The sequence below is a fragment of the Giraffa tippelskirchi genome, chromosome 7 (assembly GCF_054371585.1).
Source record: "Giraffa tippelskirchi isolate mGirTip1 chromosome 7, T2T-mGirTip1v1.2.pri, whole genome shotgun sequence".
Taxonomy (NCBI): Eukaryota; Metazoa; Chordata; class Mammalia; order Artiodactyla; family Giraffidae; genus Giraffa; species Giraffa tippelskirchi.
Window position 1 is genome coordinate 98,783,553 of NC_137281.1, and position 15,258 is coordinate 98,798,810.

At 57.0% G+C, this 15,258-nt stretch overlaps 1 protein-coding gene and 1 long non-coding RNA gene across 16 annotated transcripts in view; one reads left to right on the forward strand and one right to left on the reverse strand.

Moving 5' to 3' along the window:
* Positions 1–15,258, forward strand: part of LOC145512787 (uncharacterized) — a 42,200-nt gene that overhangs the window by 15,873 nt on the left and 11,069 nt on the right. The gene's annotated exons all lie outside the window — the stretch shown is intronic.
* CCDC9B (coiled-coil domain containing 9B) lies at positions 1,549–10,689 on the reverse strand. 15 transcript variants are annotated; one of them, XR_014058802.1, is made up of 14 exons: positions 10,514–10,647; positions 9,612–9,725; positions 9,230–9,328; positions 8,806–9,112; positions 8,496–8,651; positions 8,285–8,410; positions 7,426–7,625; positions 7,057–7,115; positions 6,385–6,438; positions 6,188–6,287; positions 5,493–5,535; positions 4,438–5,407; positions 4,225–4,329; positions 1,549–3,976 (listed from the first exon to the last, which is right to left on the reverse strand). XR_014058802.1 is itself a non-coding variant. In XM_081507189.1 (12 exons), the coding sequence occupies exons 4-12, from the start codon at positions 8,932–8,934 to the stop codon at positions 4,850–4,852; spliced, it is 1,425 nt and encodes a 474-aa protein (XP_081363315.1). In that variant the 5' UTR covers positions 8,935–9,015; positions 9,230–9,328; positions 9,612–9,725; positions 10,514–10,650; the 3' UTR covers positions 1,549–4,849. The 15 variants fall into 15 exon arrangements, 7 of the variants coding, with proteins under 7 accessions (XP_081363315.1, XP_081363314.1, XP_081363316.1 ...); XR_014058803.1 differs by lacking the exon at positions 4,225–4,329 and having other exon boundaries at positions 1,549–2,144; positions 3,587–3,976; positions 9,230–9,399; XR_014058799.1 differs by lacking the exon at positions 8,806–9,112 and having other exon boundaries at positions 10,514–10,673.

A 15,258-nucleotide genomic window follows, 5' to 3' on the forward strand; every position in this document is an offset into this window, starting at 1 on the left:
CCTTTGGGCAAAAATGCTGCATAGAAAGAAATGTGAAGGAGCAAGGAGTAAACGTTACACCAGAGCCCAGACCATCAACATGAGCATCACCTGGGAACTTATAAAAAATGCCATGGCTTAGATCCCATCCCAGAACGACTGAATGAGAAAGTCAGGAGATGGAGCTGGGCAGGGCGTTAACTAGGCTTCCAGGTGATTCGGATGCACACTAACATGTGAGAAGCACTGGCCCAGTCTTTCCCTCTGATTCAGTAAGTTGGGGTTAGGGTATTACTGTTTGGACAGATGTTTATCAAAGGTGACTTTTGACCCTCCTTCTTGGTTGAAGCCAGCTGCCCTGCTGGGGGAAGAGGAAGCACTGTGTCCCTAGAGTTTTAAAAGGGAAAAGGCCTTCATTGTTGGTTCTTTTTGAAGGGTGCAGGAGAACTTGCCCTGGAAAGCTTGTTAAGAAGGAGGCAGGCCTGAAAGAGTCCTCTCTCCCCCTCCCACAAAGATACTGATGTGTTTGCCTGACCTCCTGCCTTGGGGCCTGCTGCTCCTCGAGCCAGTCCTTAAAAGGAGCAGTGGGTGCCACATTTGTTCTTTCTGGTGCCAGGTCTGTGCTATTTCACTTCGCTGGCGTCAAGTGGATGCTTAATGAGAGGCTGTGACGTAGGCCGGCAGACTTGTTGAGAGAAAGCAGCCTCGGACTGTGCTTTCTGCAGTTTCTCTCACTGCCTTCCCCAGCCTCACATTCAGCCCCCACCTCCCGTGGGGCTGTGGTCACCTTGTGTCCTCTCTTTCGCATAAGCCCTGATAGCCCTCGCTCAGGACAAGATGCTTGTAGGGTCTGTGGACACTGATAAATGACTCAAGAGGCAGAAGTGAAGCGGTGCCTTTCGTTTCTCCTATTCCCTTGAACTCCACGCCTGGGACTTAATCCCTCAATTAAGAAGATATGGCCGTATTGGGATTTTTGGCATTTCCTTTATTCTTTTCTGGGGCCAGTGCCATCTTTTCCTTTTGTTCCTGTCCCTGAGGCTAGGGTTTGGGGCTGGAACTGATTGGTGGTCAAACCTTCCAAACTTGGACCTTGTAGATAGCTAGATCCCCCACTTCCAGGGATCCCCAGTTACCCATCCCTTGATTATATGAAAATACAGGCATGCTACTCCTTCGGGTGGTAAAACTTCAGGAGGCGTGAAGCCAACTCCACGAAGGAGTCTGTTTCTGGGGAGTGAGTTTGTGAGATTGCTGCTGATGTAAACAGAAGAAAAGAGGAAATGCCTGAACTACAAAAGCCAATGTCAAAGTTAGGGGGAAATGTTTAGGACATCCTTGTGATCCAGTGGGTGGATGAGGGCAAAGAACATTTCCTGTAAGAGGAGAGTCACTTCGTGATGCTTTTAACTCACCCAGACCACCCCATGGAAGTAAAAGCAGCTTACTGTCCTAGAAGGTCAAGTACCCTTTACAGACCTTCCTTTCTTTTGAGAGCGTGTTGACCCCAGTGAAGATGAGACTAGAAGAGAAAGCAATGGAAAAGATAGAAAACAAAGTAGACCAAGATCACAACAAATCACTACTTTATTTATTCAACAAACATTTACTGAGTGTCTTCTTCGTGCCAGGCTACTGTTAATAGAGTGCGTACTGTGTGCCAGAGGTATTTTGCATATTTTCATTTTTAATTTTCTTAACAATCCTTCAACATAGGTATTACTAGCTCCATTTTGCAAACAAGAAAACTGAGGCTTTTAGACATTAAAATTGACCAGAGTCATCCAGCTAGCAGGTGACAGACCTAGAATTCAGATTCAGTCTCTTGGATTCCAAGGCCCATGTTTGTTCCACTCTACCATGCTGCCTGTCATCCCCCAAATACCTCCCTCACAGTGTGGTCTGCCGCTCCCCTCTGTAAGGTGATCGGCGCCAGGGTAGAGATGCCTTCTACCTCTTCTGCCTTTCTTGTTTTGAGGCCTTGGGTAAAGCTGTCATGTCCCTGCTGGCCCTCTACTGCCCTCTGCACTCTCCCTTGTCAATTCCTCTAGCTCTGTGCCTGGGCTCCTGAAGCCATGTCCCATGAAGAACTTCCCACCTTTGAGGAGCAGTCTTGTCTGTTGGTTGGAGAGAAGGACATCCAAGAAGAAGGCTCCCAGCCAGGCCTTTAACCAAGGGATCCAGGGAGAAACAGAGCAGCCTTCCATGGCTCCGAGCTTTGTGGAGGGATATTTACCCTTCCCTCCTGCCCCTTAGCTGGTTTCATTCTGGAGCAGGGTTGGTGGCCACCAGAGGTGCTGGCTCATTGCTCCTGAAGAAGGGCTCCCCTTTTCTAAGAAGAGCTCAATGATACTTGCCTTGTGCTACAGTTCTTCCTATAATGAAGATATCCTATGCCAGACTCCATTCTCTCCAACTGCTAGTGACTCACTCCCATGACATCCCTTTCTCCTAATACCCAAAAACGAGAGAAGCCCATTTTCCCATAGCCCTTTAGCCTAGCTTCCTCTCCCACTTAGGTCTTGTCATGAGGCCTCAAGCAGACCTCTGCCCAAACTACATCTCCAACCCATAGTCAAACAACTTGGCACATACCCTTTAATGAAGGCACATCTGTATAGTTGGCAGCATTGGTGGTTGGGGGAAGTTTGTAATTCTTAGAATCAAAATTCTGGATCACAACTTGGTAGACATCTGAATTCAAGGGCTCTGCTTGAACCTGCTCTACTCCAGCTCCGTCCTTGGGAGTCATGGGTTCCAGAGCCAGTTTCATGCTCTAAAGTCACAAACGTGTGACCAGATGGCAAGAGGAAAACTTAAGCTTGGAATCTTTCACCCTTGCCTTTTCATATCTCACAGGGGTCTTCTCCCTACATGCACAGAATGTTCCCAAGCCTTTCCAGAATTCCTCTGATCAATCCCCACCTCTTCCAACCACCTTCACCTCACCCCATTCCCAATCAGCTTTCTCACTCCCCACCACAGGAAGTTGGCACCACCAGCTCTCAAGCCTCTAACCCAAAGCCTCAGCTTCCCACCCGACTCTGAGACCAGGAAGCTCCCACCTGGCAGGGGCAACCTGCCCCCACCCCATGTAGAGCCAGCAGCCAGCCCTTAAGAGTTTAGAGTCTGCCTCTATCCTCAGCCCTCCATATATTCTAATCCAAATCCTTCCTCTCAAAGTGTGGTCCAGGAACCCGCAGTAAAGGCAGCACCTGGAGCCTATGAGAAATGCAGATTCCCAGGCCCAGCCCAGAGTTAGAGTCTGCATTCGTCTGCACCTTAATGTATAAGAAGCACTGCTTGAAACAATCTGATCTGCTGAAAAGTCATCCCCTCCTCCTTCCTCCTCAATAGAGGGGGTGGCTAGTGGAGCAAGAGCCAGTGAGGAAGCCTGGCCTCACAGTTGAGCCACAATTCAGACCTCCCTTTGACAGTGGAGAGAAATGCTGGGGATGATCTGGACACTCCCAAGAGAACCCAGAGAAGCCGGTGAAGCCTGGGACCCTCAGCAGAGAGGAACAGCCACGGCTGGGCTATGTGGGGAGATCCAAGCAGGGGTTTGGGGGCAAAGGGGACACCCGATGAGAAAAAGAGGCACGCCCACCTTTGCACACAATGGTGGGATGGTTCTCTCTGGCTCCTACCACCATCTTCAGCCCCTGTCGGGCACCTACAGCCAAGAACAGCTCCTGCTGTGCAGCCTGGATCTGCCGGATGGCAAGGCTTCTTCCCTCCCTCTTGCTGGCAAAGTCACCATCGCCCACCAGCTGCATTGCTGGTAGTGGGTGCTCAGGAAATGTTTGTTGAATTGAGAGGAAGCCACAGCTTGTGCGGAGTCTGGATAATTCACCAGACGTGGGTCTCAGTGATGGGGGGAGAACAGAGACTAAGTAGGAAAGACGAGTCCTGATGTCGTACTTAGCTGGAGTTGCTGTTTCTCTGCCTCTTGAGTCCCTGCCTGAGACCTCGCTTTGGCATGACACAGTTCAGGGAGCTGGTGGGAAGAGGAAGTTGGAGATGGCAGAAAACGACCCCAGGTGGCAGGCTCTCCCTCCCCCATTCAGGATGCACTCAGGTCTGACCTGGGGGTAGGGGAGGAGGTCCCTGAAGATGAGCTCCCCTACCCTGCTATGGGGAGAGGCAGCCGTCTGTCCCCTCTTCACCCCACCCCACTTCAGAGACTTTCTCGAGATCCCTCCAGAGACCCTAGCTCTGCTCTTCTGTCCCCAGCTCCGTCCCTACCGGCTGTGGCCTCCCTTCCTCTGGGCCTCAGCCTCCTCTTCCCGAAAGGTAGCAGGCTGCCAGGTGATTGTGAGATCCCCCGTTGGTCATCCAGTGATTCTGGGACTGAGAGTCACATGGGTGCAAGGCAGAGCAAAGTGTATGAAAGGGCCCCAGGCCTGGGCTAGCCATGCCAGCTGCTGAGGCTGGCAGCAGCTGACGAGCTGGCAGTACCTGATGAGCCAGGAGCCGGCAGCTGGAGAGGGTGGCCAGGCCCTGGGGGTGATGGGAGCTAGGTGAGCCGGCTGCTGAGTGCTTCCAAGCCTTGTCCTCTCGTCACGGCAGGGAGCCTGTGGCCTGGGAGGCAGTAGGCTTGGGACAGAGCTCACCAGCCTCACAGGCCAGGCATGGTGCGGGCATGCACCAGGGGCCGTACCTGCAGGTGAGAACACACGTATGCACAGGGGGTGCCTGTGAGGGCAGAGGCTGGCTCCTGGCGTTCATGGTCTCACTCCCCTGGAGAGTTTGCCAAACTGCTCAGCCAGGCCGCCACAGCCACCAGCCACCACACACCCATGGTGCAAAGACTCTGGACAGTGTCTTCCCTCCTCTCCCCAGCCTGGCCCCCTGCTCCCAAGAGCTTTGCTCAGCATCTTCCTGCAGGGCCAGGACCCCCTGTCCTGCTCCTCACACCTCCTACACCCCTCGCCCTTTGGCCGCCTCCTCTAGGGGCCCTGCTCCGAGGTGTCAGGCCCTGCTGGGTCCCAGCCTTGCCAGGCCTGTCTTCTCTGGGCTCCAGGGGCCCTGTCTCTTTGGGGGTCCCAGAACAAGTCTGGGCTTCCGGCTTGGCCTGGGGCTCGGTCGACCCCAGGGGCTGCTCATGGCCCTCCAGCCAGGACACAGGGCTCTCCTGGGCCCCAGGCCTTGGACTGAGCACACTTGTGCTCTCCTGAGGCCCAGAGCTACTGGTGCCTCCTAGAGAGAGATCAAGGGGAACCAAGTCTGTGTTTGGTGGAGAGCCCGGACTGGCTGGACTGGCCGGACTGGCTGCCAGATCTCCCGATTCCTCTTTCAGCCCCTCTGGTGATGCTGATGCTGGGATGAGGGTGGTTCCTGGGGCATTGGTGGGTCCGCCTGGCTCCATCCTGCTCTGAGTCTGTGCATGTTCCTTCTCATTCAGAGTCTTTCTGGTGCTTTGGCTTCCCTGAAAACAAGAGGTTTGGCTCTACTGGTTAGTGAATTTAGGGCTCATGTCCCTAGCCCGCCCCATCCTATGTCCGAGTACCCACCTCCTGGCTCTCCGGCTCCTCCCTGTCTTCCTTCATTTCCCACCTGCAGAAACACAGCACATGGCAGGCCTCAATCCTAACCCACCCCACCTCACGTCACCTGCTCCACAGCCGGCAGCCCACGTCCCCCAGGGGGAAACGAGAGCCCAAGGGTCTCAGAGGACGGTCAGAGCCACAATGAGGCTCCAGGATGTTTCCCTTCTAGCCTGACCTTCCGCCCCAAATCCAGCCATTTCCTCTGAACACTGCCCACTAGAGCGGGTCCCCAGCTGCTGTTTATGGCCAAGTCTGCAGCACCTTGAGTTCTGTGGGGACAATGGGCGTGTCCCAGCCTGTGCTGCCTGGGAAAGGCGCGCCTGACTTCCCCCCGGGAAGGGAACGGCTGTAATTACCACCGGCCTCCCAGGGCACCAGGCTCTTGCTGCAGCTGCTTTTGCCGATGGCCTCTCCCGGCATCTCATTAACCTGCCACCAGCCAGTAGTCAGCCAAGAAGCAGAGGCCCTGGGGGCTGGAGCCTGGCCTCTCCAGGCATCTCATTAACCTGCCACCAGGCAGTAGTCAGCCAAGAAGCAGAGGCCCTGGGGGCTGGAGCAGGCACCTGGGCCAGGCCGGCCTGACCTCCCAGAGGCAAGGCAGGGCCAGGAAATCCAGGAGCCCAGAACCTCCCCCGATTTTGCTCCCTGTCTCATGTTACCTGCGGGCCCTGCCAGTCAGCCTCTCTGTCCCTCGAGCCTTGCTGCATGTGGCCAGCGCCACCACGGGTCTGCCCTGTTGCCCACCCCGAGTAGCACTGCCTGCAAGAGATGGTACACATCAAGAGAGAAAGGGTTCATGGCAGCCCGGTTCCTTCACCAGCTCCTGGGACCTGATCCTCCTCCTCTCTCAACTCACCTTTGCCATCAGGGGGCAGTGGTGGAGGCTGTAGCTTTCGCTGGCTCCTGGGACCTAAAGGGGAAGAGGAAATTGGGAAAGGGTGGGATCACAAAAGAGCCAAAGCAGGAACATCGGCTCTTTCAGGACCAGGAAGTTGTCAGTCCTTCTCTTGGTCCAGTTGTGAATGTTCTGGTTCCTGGAAAGACGCCTGTCCTGGGTGCCGGGGTTGGCGGGGGGGGAGTACGGTTAGGGGGGTGTCAGGGGAGCTGGGTCCCTGTGCTTGCTTTGCCATTCGGCTAGGTGACCAGCAGAGCAGCCTCTCCAGGCTTGGCTTCCTCACGTGTAAAATGAGGGGCCAGCAATGCAGGACTCTGTTCCTATAATAGATAAGGAGCTGCTGCCACCCAGGAGGGTCCAACACCTCAAAAGGACCCCAGTGCTGACTTCCTAGTGAGCCTTCTCTCCAGACCTTCTGGGGTCAGAACCCAGGACAGGGGTTGTGGGTTTAGAGGATGCGAAGGAAGGTCATGATGCCTCTTCTGATAGGGAGGGGAGGAAGGAAGATGTTCTTTCATGCTTCTTTCCAGCTCTGAAAATAGGTGGTAGACCAAGAGACAGAGGACAGAGAGAAAGAGGGAGCAAGGGGTGGAAAACTCCAGGAGGGGTGGGGGTAGTGGGGTTTTGGCTCACCCCTCGTGCTGCCCACCCTGGCCGGGCCCTCTTCCCGAGGCTTGCTGGAGCCCTGTCGCCTGCATTGCAGAGAGAGGGAGTTAGGCTGGCTGGTGGCTGGAAGGACAGAGGCTACAAAGCTGCTGGTGGGCCAACACCCCCTTCCCCACCGTAGCCCCAGGCCTAAGGACAGCAGGGAGAGGGTGGGCCCAAGAAAGATGGGAAACCCAGTGCCTGCACAGAGCCTTTAGCCCAGGGCCCAACCAGAGGGCCAGGCAGATCCTCACCACCCTGGGGAGGGTCCCAGCCGCCCTCCAAGAGGTGCCCACAGTTAGCCTGACACAGCCCCACAGCATGTCAACCCAGCAGCCGCCGGGCCCTGCCACCCACGTGGGCTTGGCCTTGTCCAGGTCCCACGGGCGGCGCCAGTCACCCTGTGCGTCTCTGTGCCGCGCCAGGCGGGCCTGGTCGATCTGCTCTCGCTCCTGCTTCCACTGGGCGTAGTCCCAGCCCACCTCCAGGGGGCCCCCCTGTGCCCGGCGGGGAGCTGGGCCTGGGACCAGGGCTGGACTCCGGGGCTCCCGGACACCCTGCAGGGAGAAGACACTAAGCACCATGGGGTGGAAGCAGAAACAGCCCTGGGTTTGGGATGGGGATCCAGAGAGTCTGCTAACCCCTTCCTCTCTGAAGGTTTTGATGTCCCCACCCCAAAATTAGATCCATTCCATGTCGGTTAAATCCTGTTTGCCATAGGCATGGTTTCCGTCCAGGGTTAGCTGTGTCTTTGGGGCAAGATGGCCTCTCCGTTGGTCATTTCCTCATCTGTGAAATGGGGATAATAATAGTGCTATCCACGGGGTTGTTGCTGGGGTGTGTGGTCAGGCCCAGGGTGGAGGGACACCCAGCTGCTGGGAGCGAGAGCCAAGACTAGGGACTGCTGCCATCTAGAGGTCACATCTGGCACACGGCCAGTCTCTCACACCCTGGACCCACCTCCAGACCCCACCAGCTTGCCACCAGAGGTCCAGGAGGGGTTAGGGGCTGGGACAAGTCTCTGGCTTACAGTGCCTCTCACTACATGACCCACCTGACGTGGAGACTGGTCAGAGAAGGGAAGAAGGAGTGGGAATTCTTGCAGGTGCTGCCTGGGCCACATCCTCCCAGATGGGGACATATGCAACTCAGCTTCCATGCCTCCCCCAAATGGGGACCACCACATTCATGTCCCCATCCCTTCTTGTGGAGGTACCTTCCGTGCAGAATCTGAGCTGATGGCCATCGGCATGGAGGGGCTCCGGCCCGAGCCCCCTCCAGGTGACCCTTCTGCTCCCTGGTTCCGTGCTCTGGTGGGCTTCTCACTTACGATCCGCTTGGCCTGGGGGAGGTGAGGCAGTGTGGCATGGGCAGGGAAGAAGAGGAGGCTTCCTGGCTCATAGGCTTCCCCTACCGACCCTGCTCACCTCGGCTTTGTTTTCCATGGTCACGGCCAGATCCACCCGCTCCCCTAAACAGAAAGGGCCAGCGTGGACCTCTGCCTGCTCATCCTCAAGCATCTCACTGGCTGCTCCAGGTCCAAGGGGACTCCTTGCCCAGTTCCGGCTGACCACCCGCTTCCCCTGCAGAATGAGGTGCCATGCCGTGAGGCCACATGGGCAGCACTGGGCAGAAGTTGGGGGCTGGGTCCTTTGGGTGCTTCCCCAGGCTGGGTTCCAGCCCTGTCCCTCCCTGGAATGCCCACAGAGGAGCTGCCTCTGCGAGGCGTTCACATACCAGTGGCATTAGGTTATCCAGGCCTGGGGCCACCCAGGGGCCCAAGACGCCACAGTGGCCCATCTCTGAGCTGGGAAATCCAAAGCACTCAGACAACGAGGCTCTGTTCTCAGACGCTGTTCCTGGCATTCAGCCCCAATGTCTCTGTGCCCTGGGACTTGGGGTTTAGGGGCAGCCTGTGCGTGGGGGCACAGGTGCAGAGCTCTGGGGCTGGAAAAGGGCATGGTCACCTTCCAGCTGTGGCTCTTTGGGGTGGGGGCCAGCAGTGGCCTGGGCTGCATGAGGTTGGGATCTGGTAGGTATGCCCCTGAAGAGAAGTGGGAGAAGCAAAGGAGCAGGGGCGGCTGTGCTCCCCTTGCACAAGCTGGGCCACCACCTCCCTGCCACCCCACCCTGTCTCCCGGGTGGGTCTTCCTCCAGGAACCTGGCTGACGGTGACAGTGAGGCCATCAGGACGAAGGAGCTCCGGCGTGGTCACAGCCATGCCCCCCTGCTCTGCCTGCCGCCGGTCTTCCTGGATCTCCTGTGGGAGGGCCCCGGGGTCAGCACAGGCCACGGCCCCCCAGAGGCACAGATACACAGACGCCGACAGGCCTACACAGAGAGACACCAGTGGGACACCAGGGGGCAGACGCACCACATCACAGAGTCCCCAAGACCCTCACAGAGCCTCTGAGATGGAACACACCTACCCTCACCTCGGTCCCAGGCCCAAGCCTGCAGGGAGAGACCACTGTGCCGGAGTCTGCAGGTCAGCCTGGGAGTGCCAGCCCAGTCAGTCCTCCCGCCCGGCACCGCCCACTCACCTGGTACCTGCGCAGTAGGGCCTGGTTCTTCTTGCGAAGGGCGACTATCCTCCGGTCCAGCTCTGCATCCTTGTCTTCCTGCCTGCTCATCAGGGACTCAGCCCCGTGAGGCCCCTGAGGAGGGCAAGGGGCCCAAGCTCCTGACTGCTGGGCCCATCCCTTACCAGTTCCTCAACTTTTACATCTGCCCATTCTACCCTATTCTTACCACCCAAGGAACAGACCCAGACCCAGAGCTAGGGTTGCATGGGGAGTCGGCCCATGGCAGGCTGTAAGCCCCCACCCTGCTAGGCCTGTCTGCCATCTCTCTGCGTCCTCTCAGGGGGCTCAGGTCAGGGCCTCATACCCGGGCCCGCAGCTCCCAGCATTGGCTGCCCCTCCCCCGCGGCTCTCCAGGGAGCTCAGCTGCGGAGCAGAGCCTGGAATGGGAGTTATAAATGGCTCTGGCAGCCGAACCTGCCGTGACTGGGAAGTTGCCAGGGGATTCAGGAGGTCGACGGGGGAGCTGTTGGGCTCCCAGGCCGAGAACCACAGTTGAAAGAGAGGCCCCTACTCTGTCCTGGACTTCCAGGCCATGGACCCCACTTCTCAGGCCTGCGTCCAGCCTGTGGGAAAGAGCCGCTTCCACAGGCCCAGCCTTTCCAGGCCGAGAGCTGCCGGCAAGAGTCAGCTCTGTGGGTGGGCCCCGTCGGGGAGCCCCCGGGCACACTGTGATCCCTGGGTCCCTCCTTGTCTGGCTGCGGGGACTCCTTCGTGGCCGACACCCCTGCCCAGCGCCCCCTCTCCCGCCTAGGCACAGCCCTCTTCCTCCCGGGCCCAGCTGTCCCCAGCTGCCCTCCGAGTGTGGCCGCCTGGCGTCCCAGCCCCAAGAAGCCCCCCTCCAGAGGCAAGGTGCCACTCACAGCTGAGTGCATGGCAACAGCGGGCACGGAGAGAATTCCAGAGCAGTCCTGGGGGGAGCTAGAGCGGGAGGGAAGCCGGAGCCACCGGAGCCGGGCCTCCCTCCGCCGGCCTCTCCCTGCCGGCTTCGCTGCTCAGCACACGAGATCATGTTGTGATTACAAAAGACTCCTCTGGGCTCCCAGCCAGGAACTCCGCGGCCACCACCCCCACCATCCACTCTCAGAGGGCGAGGACCAGGGCACCGGCAGCCAGCTGGCCCTGCCCAGCACCTCTCCCTGCCCTGCCCCAGTGTCAGACAGACTGGCAGAGACTTCTGCCTGGCGGGCAAGCCCACACAGGGGGCCTTACACTCCCGTAGGACCCCAGCCTGGGCCTGCCTGCAGACAGATGGGCAGCCAAGTAGGCCTCTGTCCCTCCCATTAGTAGAAAGAGGCCTATAGTCCAGCCCATTGCTCTCCCTGGTCCTAGGGCCTCCACTCAAATGAGCGTCTTCTGGCCCCTCACTCTCCTCATCAGTTCTGGTTTAAGTAATTCGAAGGGCTCAAGGAGTTCACCTCCCCTAGGCCATCAAGTACTACCGCATACCTAAAATAATACCATTAGTCATTCATTCCTTTGGGTTCAGCGTTGTCTTCCCTGTACTTTCAAGTACAGTTGCTCCTGGGATGCTCAACTGTCCAGGTCACCCCTTGGTGTTGGGCGCCTCCCTCAGGGCCCACACCGCCACAGCTCAGGCCTGGCCAGCAGCCTTCCCCCTTGGCTCCTACCTCAGAGCCCTTCCTGGCCTTGCTCTCCAGGGCTGGCCTCTCAGCCTCTCTGACCCTGAGACTGGAAGAAGCCTTTTCTGGGAAAGTCTCTCCCCAGATCTTGCCGGTATACCTGAGGCTGCTGTCTCTGCCCCGGACAGCAGCTTGCCTGGCAATCCCACCCCTAGGGCCTCCAGGACCAGGAGTTTGGGGGTGCCAGGAGGAGGGGCGGTCTCTGTATCAGGAGCACCTGGGGTCTGGTTCTGTAGTAACAGGTCCCCGATCTCCAGGTCCTGAAGGACAGGTCAGAGGTTCCTGCATTTCCCCTCAGCCCTGACTGACCGGGACCTAGTTCCCTAATCCCATGGACGCCTTGTCCTCTCCTGTCTCCAAAGCAGAAAACCCTGCTGCCCTCTCCTTCCTACCCAGACCAGCCCAGGCAACCAGAGATCCAACCTCTGCTCCCCTTGAACCACCCCTTCTATCTGCCCTCCCCTCCCCACCACACTGAGCCTCATTCCAGGCCAGGCCTTAGAGCAGCACCGCTGACCAGGCAGCCAATCTCAGCCACCCTAGAGTTCCCATCCTGCTTGGAAATGCCACTGCGCTCTCTCTTCCTTTCATGCCGGATGTTCCCACTGAGTCAGACTCGACTACATTCCCAGCTACAGTGACGCACCCAGGCTACATACACACACACACACAACTTCTCCTACCATCTCCACGTGCTGCCTACTGAGTTCCAGTCTAGTCTCTGAGAGCCAGAGCAGGGCCCTGGTGGGCTGGCAGTCGGGCCTCCTATCACCTGCCCCATGCCCTGTGGTTGGAGCTGGAAGGCCCTCAGAGTACCAGTCTGGGAGTGGAGGATGCAGCTGAGACTTAATGTTCTCCATGATCTTTGGAACCCAGGTCTGGGGAGGAGGAATGGAAATAGAGGAGGCAAGGTCTGCTCTCCCCATTGCACCTGTTCCCAGCCAGGGTGGGGGCCAGACAGCAGCGAGGAGCAGCAGGCTGGGTAGAAATCCAGCCATCCTGCAGGGTGGGCGACCCAGACCTCTGGAAGGGCCTGCAGGAAAAGACTCCCCTAACCTCGTGGCAAAGGCCTCTGCATCTAGCAGGCTGAAGGCCCATGTGACCAGGACGGACCAATAGTCAGACAGCTGCACGGCTGTGGGCCATGTGCTTCCCAAGTGTTACTCACACAATGTCAGCCTCAGAACAGCCCCCACATTCTCCCGTTTTCTCTAGAGTCTGTGGTGTGCCTGTCTGCTCCCTACTGGAGAGAGGCTCTCTAAGGGCAGGAATGGTGTACTGAGGGCCTCTAAATCCCCAGGGCCTGGCACAGTGCCCCTGCAAACTGCAGTGCCTTCCTGGGGGCTTGCAGAATGAATACACGAGTGAGTAACCCACATTGTCCTGCGCATGGCTCTGGGTACCTGTGCATCGACTGGGGCTGCTGTTCCCTCCACCCAGAATACTCACAGCCCTGAGAGGAGGTAGCCGGTAATGTCCCTAACTGTGCATTTCCTTCCCCTGTCTGGAGAAGGCAGGACGTGACCAGCATAATGGTCCCTGGTGTAGGGGATGGGGACCACGCCGCTATTAGTCTGTGTCACCACTAGGGGGCAGCAGGGTTTCAAAAAGCCTGGTTGGAGGTGGGGGATGGCTCTTCCCCCCACTTCTGCTGCCAGCTCCTCTCCAGCAAGTCAGAATCAACCCCACCTCCCAACTCCACCAAACTAGAGAAGCCACACAGGTTGTAGAAGCCCCATTTTATTGGTGATGAGACCAGAGAGGTAGCACCCACTACCTGTGCTGCTCAGCCTGTTTGTGGCTCAGAAGAAACCAGCAGCTAAACACTTGCCTCCTGTCCATTGCTCTTCCTGGCTGCTACAACAACAGTGTTTCTGTTGACACTTCATGCTGTGCCCTCCCTTTCTCTGCCCAGGAATAGGCCCATTGTCCCAATACCTCAACCACAGGTCTAGGTCATGTCTCTTCTGTGGCTGGTTCACCACCCTCTCAGGCAGCCTGCCAACTGAGCCCATAGCCATAACTACCCACCTCTAGCACCTTCTTGGATCAAGAAACTGCTGTTACGACTCCTACTGACTAGAGATTTAGTTTAGGCCTCTCAGCTCAGGCCAGGCCTGGGTAAGGAGGACTCAGAGTGCGTGATGTAGGGGCAGACGGATGAGCTCTTGTCAGGCTCCAGCTGCCAGGGACAGTCTGGGCCCTACGGCTCCAAGAATGCACATGCCACAGCAGTTGTTGTTGTTGTTGTTTAGATGCCCAGTTGTGTCCGATTCTTTGTGACCCCGTGAACTGCAGTACACTAGGCTTCCCTGTCTTTCACCATCTCCTGGAGTTTGCCCAAACTCACATCCATTGAGTCAGTGATGCCATCCAACCATTTCATCCTCTGTCGCCCCTTTCTCCTGCCTTTCCCAGCATCAGGGTCTTTTCCAATGAGTTGGCTCTTCTCATCAGGTGGCCAAAGTATTGGAGCTTCAGCTTCAGCATCGGTCCTTCCAATGAATATTCAGGGTTGATTTCCTTCAGGATTGACTGGTTTGATCTCCTTGCTGTCCAAGGGATCTCGAGAGTCTTCTCCAACACCACAGTTCAAAAGCATCAATTCTTCAGTGCTCAGCCTTCTTTATGGTCCAACTCTCACATCCATACATGACTACTGGAAAAATTATAGCTTTGACTAGAGGGCCCTTTGGCCCTTTGTCAGCAAAGTAATGTCCCTGCTTTTTAACATGCTCTCTAGGTTTGTCATAGCTTTTCTTCCAAGGAACAAGTGTTCCTTAATTTCATGGCTGCAGTCACTGTCCGCAGTGATTTTGGAGCCCAAGAAAATAAAGTGTGTCACTATTTGCATTTTTCCCCCATCTATTTGCTATGAAATGATGGGACTGGATGCCATGATCTTAGGTTTTTGAATGTTGAGTTTGAAGCTAGCTTTTTCACTTTCCTCTTTCACCCTCATCTAAAGGCTATTTAGTTCCTCTTCGCTTTCTACCATAAGGGTGGTGTCATCTGCATATCTGAGGTTATTGATGTTTCTCCAAGCAATCTTGATGCCAGAGCAGGGTGGAGCCAAATCCTTTGAAGCAGCAGGTGGCAGAAAGATGATCCAGGGACCTCTCTTCCATTCTGCTCTCCAGGGCACACCCTGGGCTGGGGTATATTGAGCTTTCCAGCTACAGACCAGCAGTGGGAGGAGAGCTCTGATATGGACTGAACTCCTGATCTAACTCACTCGGCCTCTTCAGCACAAGGGAACAAAAAGTGAAGATCCAGGCTCCACCTCAGAGGCCTTTGAGGATACCAGGCCACCTTAGCCTGAGACCAGGGTGACATGGGACCCAGACCAACTGAGGAGTTTTCCAGAAGATATGCTTCCAGGGGATGAGCAAGACTCAGCAAGGGGCTGGCAGTGAGAATGTTGCACGAATGCAGCCTGAGAAGCGGTAGTGGCTTCTTACCAGTGAGGGAACATCAGCTCAGGAGGGTGCAGTCCTAAAGGGGAGGTCACTGAAGGGCAGACCAAGGGGGCAGAGGAGTCCAGAGGGGCTCACTGAAGGTTTCACAGCAGGCATCACGGAGGCCCTGCAGTGGTTTAGGAAGCCAGGGAGGAGGCCAAGTCCAGATCCTGGAGGGAGGGTCTGCACCAGGCAGGGCAGGGGACTTTACAGGAAAGGGTGAGCAGGAGTGCCTCAGAACATCAGTGTGGGGCAGGGGTGGGGGTGCATGCATTCAGTGAGAGAAGGGGCAGGGCAGCCAAGACAGTGTCAAGGACTGGAGCCTGGGGCCCTCATGGATGTGGGGAGCAGGCAGGCTTGCCTGCATGTGCCCAGGTGCTCCTTCCTCCCAGCAGGCAGAGAGGCTGGAAGGCTGGCTTGGGACGGACAGGCTCTCCCCACCTTGACACTTACCATGGAGGGCTGGCTCTCAGGGGGGTGAGGTGTGGGTGGGTTCACACCCTCTAG

Bases quoted from the DNA above. Each gene is read 5' to 3' on its own strand.
- CCDC9B (XM_081507187.1), bottom strand. The intron at 7,626-8,284 runs GTACCTCCACAA...TTCTCCCTGCAG, and splicing joins GCTCAGATTCTGCACGGAAG to GGTGTCCGGGAGCCCCGGAG. The intron at 5,536-6,187 runs GTAACATGAGAC...GTGTTTCTGCAG, and splicing joins CTGACTGGCAGGGCCCGCAG to GTGGGAAATGAAGGAAGACA.